The sequence below is a fragment of the Salvelinus namaycush genome, chromosome 11 (genome assembly GCF_016432855.1).
Source record: "Salvelinus namaycush isolate Seneca chromosome 11, SaNama_1.0, whole genome shotgun sequence".
Classification (NCBI taxonomy): domain Eukaryota; kingdom Metazoa; phylum Chordata; class Actinopteri; order Salmoniformes; family Salmonidae; genus Salvelinus; species Salvelinus namaycush.
The window spans coordinates 42,352,731-42,375,771 of NC_052317.1; the positions used below are offsets into that span (position 1 = coordinate 42,352,731).

A 23,041-nucleotide genomic window follows, 5' to 3' on the forward strand; every position below is an offset into this window, starting at 1 on the left:
GTAGTTGGTACTAGGTAGTTGGTACTAGGTAGTTGGTACTGGGTAGTTGGTACTGGGTAGTTGGTACTAGGTAGTTGGTACTAGGTAGTTGGTAATGGGTAGTTGGTACTGGGTAGTTGGTACTGGGTAGTTGGCAATGGGTAGTTGGTACTGGGTAGTTGGTACTAGGTAGTTGGTACTAGGTAGTTGGTACTAGGTAGTTGGTACTGGGTAGTAGGTGGGGTACTGGGTAGTTGGTACTGGGTAGTTGGTACTGGGTAGTTGGTACTGGGTAGTAGGTGGGGTACTGGGTAGTTGGTACTGGGTAGTTGGTACTAGGTAGTTGGTACTGGGTAGTTGGTACTAGGTAGTTGGTACTGGGTAGTTGGTACTGGGTAGTTGGTACTGGGTAGTTGGTACTGGGTAGTAGGTGGAGTACTGGGTAGTTGGTACTGGGTAGTAGGTGGAGTACTGGGTAGTTGGTACTAGGTGGAGGGTAGAAGGAGGCTGGAGTTGGATTGGTTAGTCGGCTTCATTCTTTGACGCCTCATCAAAGTTTTCTACGAGATCTGTGGAGAGGAGAGACGGGAGTTGATTCCAGACGAGTCTCATATGAAGCAAAAACACAGAATATGTAATTCAATATGCTATGAGAAACTAGCCTGGCCGTGGCCAGAACACCAGGGAGGGAGACCAACATACTGCACGTCCACGTGATCATTCACATCACAGTAAAAGGTCAAAGGTCACACGATACTGTCATTGAACAACGACGTGTGAAACAATACCTGGAACGTCGTCCTCCTCCTCAATATCTCCTGGTTTGCTGATTGACATCGATTTGTCGTCAAGTACTGCAGTTGGAGAAGAAAAGGGTAAAAATATACATTTTATAGGGGACAGTGTGTGTGTCTATATAGGGGACAGTGTGTGTGTCTATATAGGGGACAGTGTGTGTGTCTATATAGGGGACAGTGTGTGTGTCTATACAGGGGACAGTGTGTGTGTCTGTATAGGGGACAGTGTGTGTGTCTATGTAGGGGACAGTGTGTGTGTCTATACAGGGGACAGTGTGTGTGTCTATATAGGGGACAGTGTGTGTCTCTATATAGGGGACAGTGTGTGTGTCTATATAGGGGACAGTGTGTGTGTCTATACAGGGGACAGTGTGTGTGTCTATACAGGGGACAGTGTGTGTCTATACAGGGGACAGTGTGTGTCTATACAGGGGACAGAGTGTGTCTATACAGGGGACAGTGTGTGTGTCTGTATAGGGGACAGTGTGTGTGTCTATATAGGGGACAGTGTGTGTGTCTATACAGGGGACAGTGTGTGTGTCTATACAGGGGACAGTGTGTGTGTCTATACAGGGGACAGTGTGTGTGTCTATATAGGGGACAGTGTGTGTGTCTATACAGGGGACAGTGTGTGTGTCTATACAGGGGACAGTGTGTGTGTCTGTATAGGGGACAGTGTGTGTGTCTATACAGGGGACAGAGTGTGTGTCTATATAGGGGACAGTGTGTGTCTATACAGGGGACAGTGTGTGTCTATATAGGGGACAGAGTGTGTCTATACAGGGGACAGTGTGTGTGTCTGTATAGGGGACAGTGTGTGTGTCTATACAGGGGACAGTGTGTGTGTCTATACAGGGGACAGTGTGTGTGTCTGTATAGGGGACAGTGTGTGTGTCTATATAGGGGACAGTGTGTGTCTATACAGGGGACAGTGTGCGTGTCTGTATAGGGGACAGTGTGTGTGTCTATACAGGGGACAGTGTGTGTGTCTATACAGGGGACAGTGTGTGTGTCTATATAGGGGACAGTGTGTGTGTCTATACAGGGGACAGTGTGTGTCTATACAGGGGACAGTGTGTGTGTCTGTATAGGGGACAGTGTGTGTGTCTATATAGGGGACAGTGTGTGTGTCTATACAGGGGACAGTGTGTGTGTCTATATAGGGGACAGTGTGTGTGTCTATACAGGGGACAGTGTGTGTGTCTATACAGGGGACAGTGTGTCTATACAGGGGACAGTGTGTGTGTCTATACAGGGGACAGTGTGTGTGTCTATACAGGGGACAGTGTGTGTGTCTATACAGGGGACAGTGTGTGTGTCTATATAGGGGACAGTGTGTGTGTCTATATAGGGGACAGTGTGTGTGTCTATATAGGGGACAGTGTGTGTGTCTATATAGGGGACAGTGTGTGTGTCTATACAGGGGACAGTGTGTGTGTCTATACAGGGGACAGTGTGTGTGTCTATATAGGGGACAGTGTGTGTGTCTATATAGGGGACAGTGTGTGTGTCTATATAGGGGACAGTGTGTGTGTCTATACAGGGGACAGTGTGTGTGTCTATATAGGGGACAGTGTGTGTGTCTATATAGGGGACAGTGTGTGTGTCTATACAGGGGACAGTGTGTGTGTCTATACAAGGGGCAGTGTGTGTGTCTATACAGGGGACAGTGTGTGTGTCTGTATAGGGGACAGTGTGTGTGTCTATACAGGGGACAGTGTGTGTCTGTATAGGGGACAGTGTGTGTGTCTATATAGGGGACAGTGTGTGTGTCTATATAGGGGACAGTGTGTGTCTGTATAGGGGACAGTGTGTGTGTCTGTACAGGGGACAGTGTGTGTGTCTATACAGGGGACAGAGTGTGTGTCTATACAGGGGACAGAGTGTGTGTCTATACAGGGGACAGTGTGTGTGTGTCTATACAGGGGACAGTGTGTGTGTCTATACAGGGGACAGTGTGTGTGTCTATATAGGGGACAGTGTGTGTGTCTATATAGGGGACAGTGTGTGTGTCTATATAGGGGACAGTGTGTGTGTCTATACAGGGGACAGAGTGTGTGTCTATATAGGGGACAGTGTGTGTGTCTATACAGGGGACAGTGTGTGTGTCTATATAGGGGACAGAGTGTGTGTCTATATAGGGGACAGTGTGTGTGTCTATACAGGGGACAGTGTGTGTGTCTATATAGGGGACAGAGTGTGTGTCTATATAGGGGACAGAGTGTGTGTCTATACAGGGGAGTGTGTATGTCTATACGGGGGACAGTGTGTGTGTCTATACGGGGGACAGTGTGTGTGTCTATACGGGGGACAGTGTGTGTGTCTATGTAGGGGACAGTGTGTGTGTCTATATAGGGGACAGTGTGTGTGTCTATGTAGGGGACAGTGTGTGTGTCTATATAGGGGACAGTGTGTGTGTCTATATAGGGGACAGTGTGTGTGTCTATACAGGGGACAGTGTGTGTGTCTATATAGGGGACAGAGTGTGTGTCTATACAGGGGACAGTGTGTGTGTCTATACAGGGGACAGTGTGTGTGTCTATACAGGGGACAGTGTGTGTGTCTATACAGGGGACAGTGTGTGTGTCTATACAGGGGACAGTGTGTGTGTCTATACAGGGGACAGTGTGTGTGTCTATATAGGGGACAGTGTGTGTGTGTCTGTATAGGGGACAGTGTGTGTGTGTCTGTATAGGGAACAGTGTGTGAATGTGACCACGTCAGAAATTGTCCTTCTCATCTGTCAGTGTCTGCCTGTGTGTGTGTGTGTGTGTGTGTGTGTGTGTGTGTGTGTGTGTGTGTGTGTGTGTGTGTGTCTATCGGAGTCTCCATGTCCCACCCACCTTGGCGTGGGAACTGCTCTGCCAGTTTGCGAAGGCTGGTGAAGCTGTCTGCCCCCAGCTGGCTGAGGATGCCCGGCAGCATCTCTGTCAGCTGTTTGTTCTCTGCGTGGCCTGTGATGGCAAACGTGTTGGCAGACAGAGAGGCCTGCACCTTGGGGTTGTTGAAGTGGATCACTGTGCCATCGTCCTTTATCATGTTCACCTGGGGGGGGGGATCATTTAGACGAGGGTTGGACACCAGTTATCAATAGCAGGGGTCTCCTCTAGTTCTGAAATTGAACATCACTGGTCCATACATACACACACACACATACATACGTACACACACACACACACACACACACACACACACACACACACACACACACAGGAAGTATTCAGACTTGTTGACTTTTTCCACATTTTGTTACATCACAGCCTTATTCTAAGATGGATTAAATTGTTTTTCTACACACAATACGCCACACTGACAAAGCAAAAACAGGTTTTTAGAAAAAACAGTGTGTGTGTGTCTGTATAGGGGACAGTGTGTACGTCTGTATTTGTTGATACTCTTCCCCAGATCTGTGCCTCGACACAATCCTGTCTCGGAGCTTTACGGACAATTCAAGGCTTGGTTTTTGCTCTGACATGCACTGTTAACTGTGGGACCTTATATAGACAGGTGTGTGCCTTTCCAAATCATGTCCAATCAATTGAATTTACCACAGGTGGACTCCAATCAAGTTGTAGAAACATCTCAAAGGATGATCCATGGAAACAGGATGCACCTGAGCTCAATTTTGAGTCAGGTAGTAAATGGTCTGAATACTTAAATAAGGTATCCGTTATTAATTTTGAATACTTTTGCAAAAATGTCTAGAAACCTGTTTTCACTTTGTCATTATGGGGTATTGTGTGGAGATTAAGGATTTTTTATTTAATACATTTTAGAATAAGACTAACGTGACAAAAAGTGTAAAAAGTGAAGGGGTCTGAATACTTTCCGAATGCTCTGTACATATTCAGTGCCCTCCATAGTTACTTGGACAGAGAAGCATTTTCTCCTTTTGACTCTACACTCCAAAAGATTTAATTTCAAATCAAACAATGACTATGGAGGTTAAAGTGCAGACTGTCGGGTTTAATTTGAGGGTATTTACATCCATATTGGGTGAACCGTTTAGAAATTACAATATTTTTTCTGTACATCAGTTCCCCATTTTACGGGACCAAAAGCATTGGGACAAATTCACTTATGTGTATTAAAGTAGTCAAAAGTGTAGTATTTGTGTGTCTAACTTTCTCACTCATCATTATTCAAGATTATATATAATCATCCACATTAAGTGTTTATTGACTACAAACTGATACAATACACTATTTACCATTAATTTCTATTTGTCACAAAATAATCTGAAATACAACCAAAACAGAATAGCAAATACAGCAAGTTTGTAGAGTCACAAGCTTATTAATGTAATCATTGTGTGCTAGGAATATGGGACCAAATACTACACTTACTACTTTAATATACATCCCAATACCCTTTTGGTCCCCTAAACTGAAGGGAACAGGTACAAAAAGTGCTGTAATCTTCTAAACGGTTCACCCGAATATGGATGAAAATACCCTCAAATTAAATCTGACAGTCTGCACTTTAACCTCCATAGTCATTGTTTGATTTGAAATTAAATATTTTGGAGTGTAGAGTCAATAGAAGAAGAAGAAGAAAATCCACAATTGTCCCAGAATGCACCGTAAATTAGTTTTGTCGGAACAGTTGAATTAAAGAATAGGAGCAACAACAAAAAATATTCGGAGACTGTAACGGTCGTCTTGTGGTGAATGAGCGGACCAAGGCGCAGCGGGTGATGAATACATAATGAATTTAATGAAGAAAAGAATAACGATGACAAAGCACACTTTAGAAATGACAAAATAACAAAACGAACTAAACAGACCTGAACATGAGAACTACATGAAACGAAGAACGCACGAACAGGGAAAACGAACGAACGAGACGAGACAGTACCGTGTGGTGCGACAAACACAGACACAGCAACAATCACCCACAAACAAACAGTGAGAACAGCCTACCTTAATATGGTTCTCAATCAGAGGAAACGTCAAACACCTGCCTCTAATTGAGAACCATATCAGGCAACACATTAAACCCAACATAGAAACACAATAACATAGAATGCCCACCCCAACTCACGCCCTGACCCACTAAACACATACAAAACAACAGAAAACAGGTCAGGAACGTGACAGAGACAACTGCCAGCTGTGTTTTCACACGGGGAAGTGGACTGGCAATATAAGAACACTGATAACATAAATAACACTTAACATAAATAACACTTAACATAAATAACACTTTGGAGAAAAGTGTGATGAAGTGATCGTTTGGCATACCTCCTCAATACCAGAGATGTTGTTCACTGCCAGTTTCTTCAAGGAACTCTGGAGTTTTTTGTCGTCGGCTGTTGCCGTTCTGTGAACCACCTTCTTCTTCCGACGAGCTGTTCCCTGAGGACGACAAACAAGTTATAAGGTGTGATGTCACTTGTACCAAGTACAGTGAAATGCCTTTCTTGCAAGCGACAAAACCCAACAATGCAGTAATCACTGTCCCCTATCAGTAATCACTGTCCCCTATCAGTAATCACTGTCCCCTATCAGTAATCACTGTCCCCTATCAGTAATCACTGTCCCCTATCAGTAATCACTGTCCCCTATCAGTAATCACTGTCCCCTATCAGTAATCACTGTCCCCTATCAGTAATCACTGTCCCCTATCAGTAATCATAGCACTAAAAATAACAAGGTAGAAGAAAAACAGACTAGAGCGGCAGGGTAGCCTAGTGGTTAGAGCAGGTAGCCTAGTGGTTAGAGCAGGTAGCCTAGTGGTTAGAGCAGGTAGCCTAGTGGTTAGAGCAGGTAGCCTAGTGGTTAGAGCAGGTAGCCTAGTGGTTAGAGCAGGTAGCCTAGTGGTTAGAGCAGGTAGCCTAGTGGTTAGAGCAGGTAGCCTAGTGGTTAGAGCAGGTAGCCTATTGGTTAGAGCAGGTAGCCTAGTGGTTAGAGCAGGTAGCCTAGTGGTTAGAGCAGGTAGCCTAGTGGTTAGAGCAGGTAGCCTAGTGGTTAGAGCAGGTAGCCTAGTGGTTAGAGCAGGTAGCCTAGTGGTTAGAGCAGGTAGCCTAGTGGTTAGAGCAGGTAGCCTAGTGGTTAGAGCAGGTAGCCTAGTGGTTAGAGCAGGTAGCCTAGTGGTTAGAGCAGGTAGCCTAGTGGTTAGAGCAGGTAGCCTAGTGGTTAGAGCAGGTAGCCTAGTGGTTAGAGCAGGTAGCCTAGTGGTTAGAGCAGGTAGCCTAGTGGTTAGAGCAGGTAGCCTAGTGGTTAGAGCAGGTAGCCTAGTGGTTAGAGCAGGTAGCCTAGTGGTTAGAGCAGGTAGCCTAGTGGTTAGAGCAGGTAGCCTAGTGGTTAGAGCAGGTAGCCTAGTGGTTAGAGCAGGTAGCCTAGTGGTTAGAGCAGGTAGCCTAGTGGTTAGAGCAGGTAGCCTAGTGGTTAGAGCAGGTAGCCTAGTGGTTAGAGCAGGTAGCCTAGTGGTTAGAGCAGGTAGCCTAGTGGTTAGAGCAGGTAGCCTAGTGGTTAGAGCAGGTAGCCTAGTGGTTAGAGCAGGTAGCCTAGTGGTTAGAGCAGGTAGCCTAGTGGTTAGAGCAGGTAGCCTAGTGGTTAGAGCAGGTAGCCTAGTGGTTAGAGCAGGTAGCCTAGTGGTTAGAGCAGGTAGCCTAGTGGTTAGAGCAGGTAGCCTAGTGGTTAGAGACAGGTAGCCTAGTGGTTAGAGACAGGTAGCCTAGTGGTTAGAGACAGGTAGCCTAGTGGTTAGAGCAGGTAGCCTAGTGGTTAGAGCAGGTAGCCTAGTGGTTAGAGCAGGTAGCCTAGTGGTTAGAGCAGGTAGCCTAGTGGTTAGAGCAGGTAGCCTAGTGGTTAGAGACAGGTAGCCTAGTGGTTAGAGCAGGTAGCCTAGTGGTTAGAGCAGGTAGCCTAGTGGTTAGAGCAGGTAGCCTAGTGGTTAGAGCAGGTAGCCTAGTGGTTAGAGACAGGTAGCCTAGTGGTTAGAGCAGGTAGCCTAGTGGTTAGAGACAGGTAGCCTAGTGGTTAGAGACAGGTAGCCTAGTGGTTAGAGCAGGTAGCCTAGTGGTTAGAGCAGGTAGCCTAGTGGTTAGAGCAGGTAGCCTAGTGGTTAGAGCAGGTAGCCTAGTGGTTAGAGCAGGTAGCCTAGTGGTTAGAGCAGGTAGCCTAGTGGTTAGAGCAGGTAGCCTAGTGGTTAGAGCAGGTAGCCTAGTGGTTAGAGCAGGTAGCCTAGTGGTTAGAGCAGGTAGCCTAGTGGTTAGAGCAGGTAGCCTAGTGGTTAGAGCAGGTAGCCTAGTGGTTAGATCAGGTAGCCTAGTGGTTAGAGCAGGTAGCCTAGTGGTTAGAGCAGGTAGCCTAGTGGTTAGAGCAGGTAGCCTAGTGGTTAGATCAGGTAGCCTATTGGTTAGAGCAGGTAGCCTAGTGGTTAGAGCAGGTAGCCTAGTGGTTAGAGCAGGTAGCCTAGTGGTTAGAGACAGGTAGCCTAGTGGTTAGAGCAGGTAGCCTAGTGGTTAGAGCAGGTAGCCTAGTGGTTAGAGCAGGTAGCCTAGTGGTTAGAGACAGGTAGCCTAGTGGTTAGAGACAGGTAGCCTAGTGGTTAGAGCAGGTAGCCTAGTGGTTAGAGCAGGTAGCCTAGTGGTTAGAGCAGGTAGCCTAGTGGTTAGAGCAGGTAGCCTAGTGGTTAGAGCAGGTAGCCTAGTGGTTAGAGCAGGTAGCCTAGTGGTTAGAGCAGGTAGCCTAGTGGTTAGAGCAGGTAGCCTAGTGGTTAGAGCAGGTAGCCTAGTGGTTAGAGCAGGTAGCCTAGTGGTTAGAGCAGGTAGCCTAGTGGTTAGATCAGGTAGCCTATTGGTTAGAGCAGGTAGCCTAGTGGTTAGAGCAGGTAGCCTAGTGGTTAGAGCAGGTAGCCTAGTGGTTAGATCAGGTAGCCTATTGGTTAGAGCAGGTAGCCTAGTGGTTAGAGCAGGTAGCCTAGTGGTTAGAGCAGGTAGCCTAGTGGTTAGAGACAGGTAGCCTAGTGGTTAGAGCAGGTAGCCTAGTGGTTAGAGCAGGTAGCCTAGTGGTTAGAGCAGGTAGCCTAGTGGTTAGAGCAGGTAGCCTAGTGGTTAGAGACAGGTAGCCTAGTGGTTAGAGACAGGTAGCCTAGTGGTTAAAGCAGGTAGCCTAGTGGTTAAAGCAGGTAGCCTAGTGGTTAGAGCAGGTAGCCTAGTGGTTAGAGCAGGTAGCCTAGTGGTTAGAGCAGGTAGCCTAGTGGTTAGAGCAGGTAGCCTAGTGGTTAGAGCAGGTAGCCTAGTGGTTAGAGCAGGTAGCCTAGTGGTTAGAGCAGGTAGCCTAGTGGTTAAAGCAGGTAGCCTAGTGGTTAAAGCAGGTAGCCTAGTGGTTAGAGCAGGTAGCCTAGTGGTTAAAGCAGGTAGCCTAGTGGTTAGAGCAGGTGGACTAGTGGTTAGAGCGTTGGACTAGTGGTTAGAGCGTTGGACTAGTGGTTAGAGCAGGTAGCCTAGTGGTTAGAGCAGGTAGCCTAGTGGTTAGAGCAGGTAGCCTAGTGGTTAGAGCAGGTAGCCTAGTGGTTAGAGCAGGTAGCCTAGTGGTTAGAGACAGGTAGCCTAGTGGTTAGAGCAGGTAGCCTAGTGGTTAGAGCAGGTAGCCTAGTGGTTAGAGCAGGTAGCCTAATGGTTAGAGCAGGTAGCCTAGTGGTTAGAGCAGGTAGCCTAGTGGTTAGAGCAGGTAGCCTAGTGGTTAGAGGCAGGTAGCCTAGTGGTTAGAGCAGGTAGCCTCGTGGTTAGAGCAGGTAGCCTCGTGGTTAGAGCAGGTAGTCTAGTGGTTAGAGCAGGTAGTCTAGTGGTTAGAGCAGGTAGTCTAGTGGTTAGAGGCAGGTAGCCTCGTGGTTAGAGCAGGTAGTCTAGTGGTTAGAGCAGGTAGCCTCGTGGTTAGAGCAGGTAGTCTAGTGGTTAGAGCAGGTAGCCTCGTGGTTAGAGCAGGTAGTCTAGTGGTTAGAGCAGGTAGCCTAGTGGTTAGAGCAGGTGGACTAGTGGTTAGAGCAGGTGGACTAGTGGTTAGAGCAGGTAGCCTAGTGGTTAGAGCAGGTAGCCTAGTGGTTAGAGCAGGTAGCCTAGTGGTTAGAGCAGGTAGCCTAGTGGTTAGAGCAGGTAGCCTAGTGGTTAGAGCAGGTAGCCTAGTGGTTAGAGCAGGTAGCCTAGTGGTTAGAGCAGGTAGCCTAGTGGTTAGAGCAGGTAGCCTAGTGGTTAGAGCAGGTAGCCTAGTGGTTAGAGCAGGTAGCCTAGTGGTTAGATCAGGTAGCCTATTGGTTAGAGCAGGTAGCCTAGTGGTTAGAGCAGGTAGCCTAGTGGTTAGAGCAGGTAGCCTAGTGGTTAGATCAGGTAGCCTATTGGTTAGAGCAGGTAGCCTAGTGGTTAGAGCAGGTAGCCTAGTGGTTAGAGCAGGTAGCCTAGTGGTTAGAGACAGGTAGCCTAGTGGTTAGAGCAGGTAGCCTAGTGGTTAGAGCAGGTAGCCTAGTGGTTAGAGCAGGTAGCCTAGTGGTTAGAGCAGGTAGCCTAGTGGTTAGAGACAGGTAGCCTAGTGGTTAGAGACAGGTAGCCTAGTGGTTAGAGCAGGTAGCCTAGTGGTTAGAGCAGGTAGCCTAGTGGTTAGAGCAGGTAGCCTAGTGGTTAGAGCAGGTAGCCTAGTGGTTAGAGACAGGTAGCCTAGTGGTTAGAGACAGGTAGCCTAGTGGTTAGAGCAGGTAGCCTAGTGGTTAGAGCAGGTAGCCTAGTGGTTAGAGCAGGTAGCCTAGTGGTTAGAGCAGGTAGCCTAGTGGTTAGAGCAGGTAGCCTAGTGGTTAGAGCAGGTAGCCTAGTGGTTAGAGCAGGTAGCCTAGTGGTTAGAGCAGGTAGCCTAGTGGTTAGAGCAGGTAGCCTAGTGGTTAGAGCAGGTAGCCTAGTGGTTAGAGCAGGTAGCCTAGTGGTTAGAGCAGGTAGCCTAGTGGTTAGATCAGGTAGCCTATTGGTTAGAGCAGGTAGCCTAGTGGTTAGAGCAGGTAGCCTAGTGGTTAGAGCAGGTAGCCTAGTGGTTAGATCAGGTAGCCTATTGGTTAGAGCAGGTAGCCTAGTGGTTAGAGCAGGTAGCCTAGTGGTTAGAGCAGGTAGCCTAGTGGTTAGAGACAGGTAGCCTAGTGGTTAGAGCAGGTAGCCTAGTGGTTAGAGCAGGTAGCCTAGTGGTTAGAGCAGGTAGCCTAGTGGTTAGAGCAGGTAGCCTAGTGGTTAGAGCAGGTAGCCTAGTGGTTAGAGCAGGTAGCCTAGTGGTTAGAGACAGGTAGCCTAGTGGTTAGAGACAGGTAGCCTAGTGGTTAAAGCAGGTAGCCTAGTGGTTAAAGCAGGTAGCCTAGTGGTTAGAGCAGGTAGCCTAGTGGTTAGAGCAGGTAGCCTAGTGGTTAGAGCAGGTAGCCTAGTGGTTAGAGCAGGTAGCCTAGTGGTTAGAGCAGGTAGCCTAGTGGTTAGAGCAGGTAGCCTAGTGGTTAGAGCAGGTAGCCTAGTGGTTAGAGCAGGTAGCCTAGTGGTTAGAGCAGGTAGCCTAGTGGTTAGAGCAGGTAGCCTAGTGGTTAAAGCAGGTAGCCTAGTGGTTAGAGCAGGTAGCCTAGTGGTTAAAGCAGGTAGCCTAGTGGTTAGAGCAGGTAGCCTAGTGGTTAGAGCAGGTGGACTAGTGGTTAGAGCGTTGGACTAGTGGTTAGAGCGTTGGACTAGTGGTTAGAGCAGGTAGCCTAGTGGTTAGAGCAGGTAGCCTAGTGGTTAGAGCAGGTAGCCTAGTGGTTAGAGCAGGTAGCCTAGTGGTTAGAGACAGGTAGCCTAGTGGTTAGAGACAGGTAGCCTAGTGGTTAGAGCAGGTAGCCTAGTGGTTAGAGCAGGTAGCCTAGTGGTTAGAGCAGGTAGCCTAATGGTTAGAGCAGGTAGCCTAGTGGTTAGAGCAGGTAGCCTAGTGGTTAGAGCAGGTAGCCTCGTGGTTAGAGCAGGTAGCCTCGTGGTTAGAGCAGGTAGCCTCGTGGTTAGAGCAGGTAGTCTAGTGGTTAGAGCAGGTAGTCTAGTGGTTAGAGCAGGTAGTCTAGTGGTTAGAGGCAGGTAGCCTCGTGGTTAGAGCAGGTAGTCTAGTGGTTAGAGCAGGTAGCCTCGTGGTTAGAGCAGGTAGTCTAGTGGTTAGAGCAGGTAGCCTCGTGGTTAGAGCAGGTAGTCTAGTGGTTAGAGCAGGTAGCCTAGTGGTTAGAGCAGGTGGACTAGTGGTTAGAGCAGGTGGACTAGTGGTTAGAGCAGGTAGCCTAGTGGTTAGAGCAGGTAGCCTAGTGGTTAGAGCAGGTAGCCTAGTGGTTAGAGACAGGTAGCCTAGTGGTTAGAGCAGGTAGCCTAGTGGTTAGAGCAGGTAGCCTAGTGGTTAGAGCAGGTAGCCTAGTGGTTAGAGCAGGTAGCCTAGTGGTTAGAGCAGGTAGCCTAGTGGTTAGAGCAGGTAGCCTAGTGGTTAGAGGCAGGTAGCCTAGTGGTTAGAGCAGGTAGCCTAGTGGTTAGAGCAGGTAGCCTCGTGGTTAGAGCAGGTAGTCTAGTGGTTAGAGCAGGTAGTCTAGTGGTTAGAGCAGGTAGCCTCGTGGTTAGAGCAGGTAGTCTAGTGGTTAGAGCAGGTAGCCTAGTGGTTAGAGCAGGTAGCCTAGTGGTTAGAGCAGGTAGCCTAGTGGTTAGAGCAGGTAGCCTAGTGGTTAGAGCAGGTAGCCTAGTGGTTAGAGCAGGTAGCCTAGTGGTTAGAGCGTTGGACTAGTAACCGAAATGTTGCAAGATTGAATCCCTGAGCTGACAAGGTAAAAATCTGTTGCTCTGCCCCTGAACAAGGCAGTTAACCCACTGTTCCTAGGCCGTCATTGAAAATAAGACTTTGTTCTTAACTGACTTGCCTAGTTAAATAAAGCTGTATACAGGGTCAGTTCCAGTACCATATTAACAATGTGCAGGGATACTGGAGTGATGGAGGTAGATATGTATAGGGGGAAGGTGACTATATACAGGGTCAGTACCATATTAACAATGTACAGGGATACTGGAGTGATGGAGGTAGATATGTATAGGGGGAAGGTGACTATATACAGGGTCAGTACCATATTAACAATGTACAGGGATACTGGAGTGATGGAGGTAGATATGTATAGGGGTAAGGTGACTATATACAGGGTCAGTACCATATTAACAATGTACAGGGATACTGGAGTGATGGAGGTAGATATGTATAGGGGTAAGGTGACTATATACAGGGTCAGTTCCATATTAACAATGTACAGGGATACTGGAGTGATGGAGGTAGATATGTATAGGGGTAAGGTGACTATATACAGGGTCAGTTCCATATTAACAATGTACAGGGATACTGGAGTGATGGAGGTAGATATGTATAGGGGGAAGGGGATACTGGAGTGATGGAGGTAGATATGTAGAGGGGGAAGGGGATACTGGAGTGATGGAGGTAGATATGTATAGTGATGGAGGTAGATATGTAGAGGGGGAAGGTGATACTGGAGTGATGGAGGTAGATATGTATAGTGATGGAGGTAGATATGTATAGTGATGGAGGTAGATATGTATAGGGGGAAGGGGATACTGGAGTGATGGAGGTAGATATGTATAGTGATAGAGGTAGATATGTAGAGGGGGAAGGTGATACTGGAGTGATGGAGGTAGATATGTATAGTGATGGAGGTAGATATGTAGAGGGGGAAGGTGATACTGGAGTGATGGAGGTAGATATGTATAGTGATGGAGGTAGATATGTAGAGGGGGAAGGTGATACTGGAGTGATGGAGGTAGATATGTATAGTGATGGAGGTAGATATGTAGAGGGGGAAGGTGATACTGGAGTGATGGAGGTAGATATGTATAGTGATGGAGGTAGATATGTAGAGGGGGAAGGTGATACTGGAGTGATGGAGGTAGATATGTATAGTGATGGAGGTAGATATGTAGAGGGGGAAGGTGACTAGGCAACAGGATATAAGATCAACAGAGTAGCAGCAGCGTATAGGATGATTGTATGTGAGTGTATGTGTGTAGAGTCAGTATAAATGTGTGTGTTGGAGTATCAGTGTGTATAGACAGTGAGTGTGTATAGACAGTGAGTGTGTATAGAGACAGTGAGTGTGTATAGAGACAGTGAGTGTGTATAGAGACAGTGAGTGTGTATAGAGACAGTGAGTGTGTATAGAGACGGTGAGTGTGTATAGAGACGGTGAGTGTGTGTAGACAGTGAGTGTGTGTAGACAGTGAGTGTGTATATAGACAGTTAGTGTGTATAGAGACAGTTAGTGTGTATAGAGACAGTTAGTGTGTATAGAGACAGTTAGTGTGTATAGAGACAGTGAGTGTGTATAGAGACAGTGAGTGTGTATAGAGACAGTGAGTGTGTATAGACAGTGAGTGTGTGTATAGAGACAGTGAGTGTGTATAGACAGTGAGTGTGTATAGAGACAGTGAGTGTGTATAGAGACAGTGAGTGTGTATAGAGACAGTGAGTGTGTATAGACAGTGAGTGTGTATAGACAGTGAGTGTGTATAGAGACAGTGAGTGTGTATAGAGACAGTGAGTGTGTATAGAGACAGTGAGTGTGTATAGACAGTGAGTGTGTATAGACAGTGAGTGTGTATAGAGACAGTGAGTGTGTATAGAGACAGTGAGTGTGTATAGAGACAGTGAGTGTGTATAGAGACAGTGAGTGTGTATAGACAGTGAGTGTGTATAGAGACAGTGAGTGTGTATAGAGACAGTGAGTGTGTATAGAGACAGTGAGTGTGTATAGAGACAGTGAGTGTGTATAGAGACAGTGAGTGTGTATACAGTGAGTGTGTATAGACAGTGAGTGTGTATAGAGACAGTGAGTGTGTATACAGTGAGTGTGTATAGACAGTGAGTGTGTATAGACAGTGAGTGTGTATAGAGACAGTGATAAAATAAGAAAAGGGTTAACTCAGTCCATTTAGCCATTCTGTTAGCTATTTAGCAGTCTTATTGCTTGGGGATAGAAGCTGTTCAGGAGCCTGTTGGTGTCAGACTTGATGGTCCGGTACCGCCTGCTGTACAGAAGCAGAGCGGACAGTCTATGGCATGGGGATAGAAGTTGTTCAGGAGCCTGTTGGTGTCAGACTTGATGCTCCGGTACCGCCTGCTGTACAGAAGCAGAGCGGACAGTCTATGTCTTGGGGATAGAAGCCGTTAGGAGCCTGTTGGTGCCAGACTTGATGCTCCGGTACCGCCTGCCGTGCAGAAGCAGAGCGGACAGTCTATGGCATGGGGATAGAAGCTGTTCAGGAGCCTGTTGGTGTCAGACTTGATGCTCCGGTACCGCCTGCTGTACAGAAGCAGAGCGGACAGTCTTACGGCTTGGGTGGCGGGAGTCACAACGATTTTACGGCCCTTCCTTTCACACCACCCGATAGAAGTCCTGGATGGCAGGGAGCTCAGCCCCAGTAGATCTACTGGGCTGTCCGTACCCACCTCTGTAGCGCCGATGCGATCGAGGGCGGTGCAGTTGCCATACCAAGCCGTGATGCAGCCAGTCAAGTTGCTCTCAATGGTGCAGCTGTAGAACTTACTGAGGATATGGCGGCCCATACCAAATCTTTTCAACTGTGTGTGGTTTTATGTCCTTAGTGATTTGGACACTGAGGAACTTTAAACTCTCGACCCAATCCACTGCAGCCCCGTCGATATGGAAGGGGGTGTGCCCCCCCCCCCCCCCCCCCCGTTTCTTGTAGTACACGATCACCTCTTTGGTCTTACTGACGTTGATGGAGAGGTTGTTGTCCCGGCAACACACTGCCAGGTCACTTAGCTCCTCCCTGTAGGCCAGGGGTGTCAAACTCATTCCACGGAGGACCTAGTGTCTGTGTGTTTATGGTTTCTCCTTTCAATTAAGACCTAGATACAACCAGTTGAGGGGAGTTCTTTACTAATTAGTGACCTTAATCAATCAAGTACAAGGGATGAGTGAAAACCCGCAGACACTGGGCCCTCCGTGGAATGAGTTTGGCACGTGCTCTAGACTCACCGTTGTCGCTGATCAGGCCTAAAACCGTCATGTCGTCAGCAAACTTGATGGTGTTGGAGTCGTTCGTGGCCACGCCGTCGTGAGTGAACAGGAAGTACCAGTGTTGAGGATCAGCGTGGAAGGAGGTGATGCCTATCCCTCTCCACCTGGGAGCGGCCCGTCAGAAAGTCCAGGATCCAGTTGCAGAGAAGAAGGTGTTCAGTACCAGGGTTTCCGTTAGCCGGTAATAGCTGGCTTTTGACCAAATATAAAACTGCAAAGCTGATAAATAAAATTTGCACCGGCAAATTGTCCCATGCTTTTTAACCTCTTCATTGATACCAGTCGACGGGAAATACATTTGACCAGTCATGCTTATCAATCTATAGGTTAATATGAATAATTTTGCAGAATTAAATTGGCGAGTGTACAGTATATTAGTTATGCATCTTATTTACCGTACAGATACAGGTACAGAATACAGAGCCTTTGAGCAGAAAATCTGTCAGACAGCGGGAGAGCTGCTCCTGCTACAGCGTCTCAAAACACGAAATACACAGGAAGTCAGGTTTCATCAGCGAATCACAAACCACTTTGCAATGAGCTGGAGGCAGTATACATTTTGAAAACAAAAGCAATTGTTTGAAGCCTGAATGTTTTACTTCACGAGGCATATGTTACCTTGCTTCAAAGTAGCATAGCCAAAATCAGACCATATCCATGTAGGCAATTATTTTTCATAAACTTTCTTTCATTGTCCAGTAGGAAAAGGCACAATCCTAGTCATATTAGCAACCCATGCTAGTTGATGATAATCCTAGTCATATTAGCAACCCATGCTAGTTGATAATCCTAGTCATATTAGCATCCCATGCTAGTTGATGATAATCCTAGTCATATTAGCATCCCATGCTAGTTGATGATAATCCTAGTCATATTAGTAACCCTGCTAGTTGATGATAATCCTAGTCATATTAGCATCCCATGCTAGTTGATGATAATCCTAGTCATATTAGCATCCCATGCTAGTTGATGATAATCCTAGTCATATTAGCATCCCGTGCTAGTTGATGATAATCCTAGTCATATTAGCAACCCACGCTAGTTGATGATAATCCTAGTCATATTAGCAACCCATGATAGTTGATGATAATCCTAGTCATATTAGCATCCCATGCTAGTTGATGATAATCCTAGTCATATTAGCAACCCATGCTAGTTGATGATAATCCTAGTCATATTAGCAACCCATGCTAGTTGATGATAATCCTAGTCATATTAGCAACCCACGCTAGTTGATGATAATCCTAGTCATATTAGCAACCCACGCTAGTTGATGATAATCCTAGTCATATTAGCAACCCTGCTAGTTGATGATAATCCTAGTCATATTAGCAACCCATGCTAGTTGATGATAATCCTAGTCATATTAGCAACCCATGCTAGTTGATGATAATCCTAGTCATATTAGCAACCCACGCTAGTTGATGATAATCCTAGTCATATTAGCATCCCATGCTAGTTGTTGATAATCCTAGTCATATTAGCAACCCATGCTAGTTGATGATAATCCTAGTCATATTAGCAACCCATGCTAGTTGATGATAATCCTAGTCATATTAGCAACCCATGCTAGTTGATGATAATCCTAGTCATATTAGCATCCCATGCTAGTTGATGATAATCCTAGTCATATTAGCATCCCATGCTAGTTGATGATAATCCTAGTCATATTAGCATCCCATGCTAGTTGATGATAATCCTAGTCATATTAGCATCCCATGCTAGTTGATGATAATCCTAGTCATATTAGCAACCCATGCTAGTTGTTGATAATCCTAGTCATATTAGCAACCCACGCTAGTTGATGATAATCCTAGTCATATTAGCATCCCATGCTAGTTGATGATAATCCTAGTCATATTAGCAACCCACGCTAGTTGATGATAATCGTAGTCATATTAGCATCCCATGCTAGTTGATGATAATCGTAGTCATGTTAGCATCCCATGCTAGTTGATGATAATCCTAGTCATATTAGCAACCCATGCTAGTTGATGATAATCCTAGTCATATTAGCATCCCATATGACTACTTACAGGCTAGTGATTCTGCTGTTCGTTACTGGTCTTGTTGGCTAGTGATTCTGCTGTTCGTTACTGGTCTTGTTGGCTAGTGATTCTGCTGTTCGTTACTGGTCTTGTTGGCTAGCGATTCTGCTGTTCGTTACTGGTCTTGTTGGCTAGTGATTCTGCTGTTCGTTACTGTTCTTGTTGGCTAGCGATTCTGCTGTTCGTTACTGTTCTTGTTGGCTAGCGATTCTGCTGTTTGTTACTGTTCTTGTTGGCTAGTGATTCTGCTGTTCGTTACTGTTCTTGTTGGCTAGCGATTCTGCTGTTCGTTACTGGTCTTGTTGGCTAGCGATTCTGCTGTTCGTTACTGTTCTTGTTGGCTAGCGATTCTGCTGTTCGTTACTGTTCTTGTTGGCTAGCGATTCTGCTGTTCGTTACTGTTCTTGTTGGCTAGTGATTCTGCTGTTTGTTACTGGTCTTGTTGGCTTGTGATTCTGCTGTTCGTTACTGGTCTTGTTGGCTAGTGATTCTGCTGTTCGTTACTGGTCTTGTTGGCTAGTGATTCTGCTGTTCGTTACTGGTCTTGTTGGCTAGTGATTCTGCTGTTCGTTACTGGTCTTGTTGGCTAGTGATTCTGCTGTTCGTTACTGGTCTTGTTGGCTAGTGATTCTGCTGTTCGTTACTGGTCTTGTTGGCTAGTGATTCTGCTGTTCGTTACTGGTCTTGTTGGCTAGTGATTCTGCTGTTCGTTACTGGTCTTGTTGGCTAGTGATTCTGCTGTTCGTTGCTGGTCTTGTTGGCTAGTGATTCTGCTGTTCGTTACTGGTCTTGTTGGTGATGAAAAGTCAATGTGGACAGGTATTCCTAACATCCTCATGGTGTCATCAGAATTCAATCAGGAGGACCGCACATCATTCCATTCTCAACTAGCACGTTCTGTTAAACTCAATTACCATAATCTACATGTGACTTCTGTCATTCTGAGCACCGTGGGTGGACGCCGTGGGTGGACGCCGTAATCAGGTTACGCACCCAACACATACGGATTCGGCAAATTTCTCAAATGTTCAGTAAATTAAAAGGCTGACCTGCGGCCACAGAAACCCTGCCCATTTTGGCTTGGAGGGGGATAATGGTGTTGAACGCTGAGCTGTAGTCAATGAACAGCATTCTTACAGGTGGGTGAGGTCAGTGTGGAGTGCAATAGAGATCGCATCGTCTATGGATCTGTTGGGGCTGTTGGAGTGGGTCAATTGGATGTCTGGGATGATGGAGTTGAAGTGTGTCATAGCCTGCCTTCCAAAGCACTTCCTGGTTCCAGATGTGGGTACCACAGCGTGGTTTTCATTGTGGCATGAAGCTTTTCGAGTTCATGGCGGACAAGAAGAACAAGTGAAGACAACAGCTTGTGGTCACATTATTCCAGTGGGACCGGGTACAAACAAGAGAAACACTGCAGAGCAGCCATGAATGGAGAATGGATACAACCATAGAATACCTTTGGATACAACACACACAGTGAACACGGATAGAATCTTCTGCACATTGGTTAGACTCAGAGCCCAGGGAAATGTATACGAGTCTTCGGTCAAAACATTTCTCAACTCATTTTGAACCATCTCAGGTCAGTATAATGGGAGTTAGAAGCCTAACTTACAACCATCATAAACTTAAGCAATTTTGAAGAATTTTGATCCAGGCTGTATCACAACAGGCCGTGATTGGGAGTCGGCGCACAATTGGCCCCAGTGTCGTCCGGGTTTGGCCGGTGTAGGTCGTCATTGTAAATAAGAATTTGTTCATTAACTGACTTGCCTAGTTAAATAAAGGTCCCAATTGAAATAATAACCGGTTAGTGATATCCTGAGTGTCAACAGCGCCATCTATCTGTGGAGGGGAGACAGCACAGGAGGATGCCCCTACTAAACAGTAGGAGACAAAACCCTGGGCCCCATAGTCCAGCCACACAGGCCCCAGGCTGAATGGGCCAAAGCATCTGTCCATAATAGGAATGCTGAACTCAGGGAAACAGGACTGGCAGCTGCCTTATCACATCTAACTCCCTTCAACCAGGCAGTTAGGCAGCAGTTGGTTTGGTAACCTTCAACCCAACCCATTACATTGACCTATATACTAGGCAGTGTCAAAGGAAGGCCCAGAAAATTGTCAAAGACTCCAGTCCCCCAAGTCAAACTGTTCTCTCTGCTACTGCACGGCAAACGGTACCGGAGCACCAAGTCTAGGACCAAAAGGTTCCTTAACAGCTTCTACCTCCAAGCCATCAGACTGCTGAACAATTAATAAAATGGCCACCTGGACTATTTACATTGTCCCCTTTTGTTTTTACACTGCTGCTACTCGCTGTTTATTATCTATGCATAGTCACTTTACCTTGGCTAACCTGTACCCCCGCACATTAACTCGGTACTGGTACCCCCTGTATATAGCCTTGTTATTGTTATGTAATTATCTTGTTACTTTTTTTTTTTTACTTCAGTTTATTTAGTAAATATTTTCTTAACTCTATTTCTTGAACTGCATTTTTGGTTAAGGGCTTGTAAGTAAGCATTTCACAGTAAGGTCTTCACCGGCACATGTGACATACAATTTGATTTGATTACCAAATATGGAAAAGTGAACTCATGGCTGTGTCATAATGAAATGTAAATCCAAATGTAGAGATAGTAGTTAGTTACCTTTCCACCTATCCGGACCTGGGCCTGAAGTTTGGCGAGTTTCTCTTGGTTCATGGCTTTATCTGATCAAGGGAGGGACAGACAATATTTCCATGAATTAATTTACAACGAAAACGTATGGACACTCACTACTGAATGAATGTAATCTGTTTCAATCACTGAATCTATTCTCTTACTACAGGTTTACCCTTAACCACTGTGGAAGTTTTGAATTGACCTAAGTTACAAATGAAGGCAGCTGTTGAGTAAACTGACAGTTGAGCTGGCTATATATCCATCGAGCTATTTAGTTAAAGTTAGCTAGATAACATTGTTAGTAACAAGCAAGCTAGCTAGTAATTACCGCTAGCTCGATAAACCCCTAGTTAAAACATTAACACTCAGCCATAAAATATGTAGCTACCTATCTAGCTGTCATTTAGTAAGTTAACCAATTTATTTTTTATTTCATTCATTTCTAAAAGTAACAAAAGGTTGAGATTATTGGCGATGTGTCTAGCTAACTATTTAGATAACGGTTAACGTTACTGCATAAACCATAGCTAAGCTAACTAGCTAGGTAACCTAGCCAGCAAGCCAGACATGTCAACAACACAATGTGATGCTCAAAGCAAACCGACAGAAACGTTTATTATTTCAGGGCTGTTATCTTTGTTTTACAGTCCATAGTCCCAGTTGAATGATTTACCCGTGTAAAGACAGCGTAGGTAGCCTGTTGGATTGATCCGTCACACGGTACAGCACCTCTATCCAGACAGGTCCACAGCACAACTGGGACAGCAGGAACCACGCGATTGGTGAATGGCGACGATGGACAATTGGACAAATGTATTTTCTCACCGCAAGGTGACAATATTTCTTGGTTTGTGATTTTCAGCAAAAGGGTAATTGATGTTCATGTTGAATACCTGAAGAAAATTCCTGTGGTTAGTGCCCGGCGTCTGACCCGCTGGTTGAATGGAGAAAAATAAAAACGTCTTTCAGTCTTATTTTTTTGATAAAGAGCAAATACCTACGCATGTGAAGCTTGGTTACTCTCACCGCGGTAAGAGTTTTTGTCCCCAAACCATTGCAGTGTTAGAATTCTAAAGCATTTGGCCATGTTTCAAGTGTCTGCAGACGGACAGAGTATATTGAAGAACGGTGTTGCAAAAATCGCTGAAGTTGGAGACTTATATTTCCCTCACTAACTTATGATCAGCTATCTGAGCAGCTTACCGATCGCTGCAGCTGTACACAGCCCATCTGTAAATATCCCATCCAACTACATACCTCATCCCCATATTGTTTTTATTTACTTTTTTTGCTCTTTTGGACATCACATTTATCTTCTGCACATCTATCACTTCAGTGTTAATTTGGTAAATTGTAATTACTTCGCTACTATGGCCTATTTATTGCCTTACCTCCTTACTCCATTTGCACACACTGTGTATAGATTTTTCTATTGTGTTATTGACCGTACTTTTGTTTGTTCCATGTGTAACTGGGTTGTTTTATTTGTCGCACTGCTTTGCTTTTTCTTGGCCAGGTCGCAGTTGTAAATGAGAACTTGTTCTCAACTGGCCTACCTGGTTAAATAAAGGTGAAATATAAATAAATAAATAAATAAAACAAAGTGCTGTACAGAAACCCAGCCTAAAACCCCAAACAGCAAGCAATGCAGGTGTAGAAGCACAGTGGCTAGGAAAAACTCCCTAGAAAGGCCAAAACCTAGGAAGAAACCTAGAGAGGAACCAGGCTATGAGGGGTGGCCAGTCCTCTTCTGGCTGTGCCAGGTGAAGACTATATCAGAACATGGCCAAGATGTTCAAATGTTCATAGACGACCAGCAGGGTCAGATAATAATAATCACAGTGGTTGTAGAGGGTGCAACAGGACAGCACCTCAGGAGTAAAATCATAGTTCACACATCATGTAGCATAGCCCACAGGCCTATATGTTTTGATAAAGTTTGTATCACAACCAAAGTGGCCAAATTCATATATATAGACTGTATTCTAGTCCAGTCCATCCTATTCAACTATTGCTGTACATATACTATTCTATCATATTCTTCACATATACTACATATTCTATCCACGTACTGTCCATAATGTCTATACATACCATCACATATATATGTTTACACACACACACACAGCGGACTCCGACATTAATCGTCCAAATATTTCTATATTTTTTAATTCCTGTCTTTTACTTTTAGATGTGTGTGTATTGTTAGATATTACTGCACTGTTGGAGCTAGGAACACAAGCCTTTAGTTAGATACTACTGCACTGTTGGAGCTAGGAACACAAGCCTTTAGTTAGATACTACTACACTGTTGGAGCTAGAAGGACAAGCATTTAGTTAGATACTACTGCACTGTTGGAGCTAGGAACACAAGTATTTAGTTAGATACTACTGTACTGTTGGAGCTAGGAACACAAGCATTTAGTTAGATACTACTGCACTGTTGGAGCTAGGAACACAAGTATTTAGTTAGATACTACTGTACTGT

General features: G+C 45.6%; 1 protein-coding gene across 3 annotated transcripts; it reads right to left on the reverse strand.

The window, feature by feature from the left end:
* Positions 1-403: 403 nt before the first annotated feature.
* LOC120055673 (transcription factor BTF3 homolog 4-like) lies at positions 404-21,324 on the reverse strand. 3 transcript variants are annotated; one of them, XM_039003565.1, is made up of 6 exons: positions 21,227-21,324; positions 20,539-20,600; positions 6,020-6,133; positions 3,620-3,821; positions 768-833; positions 404-548 (listed from the first exon to the last, which is right to left on the reverse strand). In XM_039003565.1, exons 2-6 carry the CDS (start codon positions 20,590-20,592, stop codon positions 502-504), a joined length of 483 nt encoding a protein of 160 aa, XP_038859493.1. In that variant the 5' UTR covers positions 20,593-20,600; positions 21,227-21,324; the 3' UTR covers positions 404-501. The 3 variants fall into 3 exon arrangements, with proteins under 3 accessions (XP_038859493.1, XP_038859494.1, XP_038859495.1); XM_039003566.1 differs by lacking the exons at positions 20,539-20,600; positions 21,227-21,324 and adding an exon at positions 15,792-15,934; XM_039003567.1 differs by lacking the exons at positions 20,539-20,600; positions 21,227-21,324 and adding an exon at positions 15,792-15,934 and having other exon boundaries at positions 3,620-3,904.
* Positions 21,325-23,041: the final 1,717 nt, after the last annotated feature.

Coding starts and splice junctions, on each gene's coding strand:
- LOC120055673 (XM_039003565.1), bottom strand. CDS start 20,592: ATGAACCAAGAGAAACTCGCCAAACTTCAGGCCCAGGTCCGGATAGGT. Junction 6,134..20,538: donor AGGTCCGGATAGGTGGAAAG/GTAACTAACTAC, acceptor TGTCGTCCTCAG/GGAACAGCTCGTCGGAAGAA. Junction 3,822..6,019: donor ACATCTCTGGTATTGAGGAG/GTATGCCAAACG, acceptor CCCCCCCCCCAG/GTGAACATGATAAAGGACGA.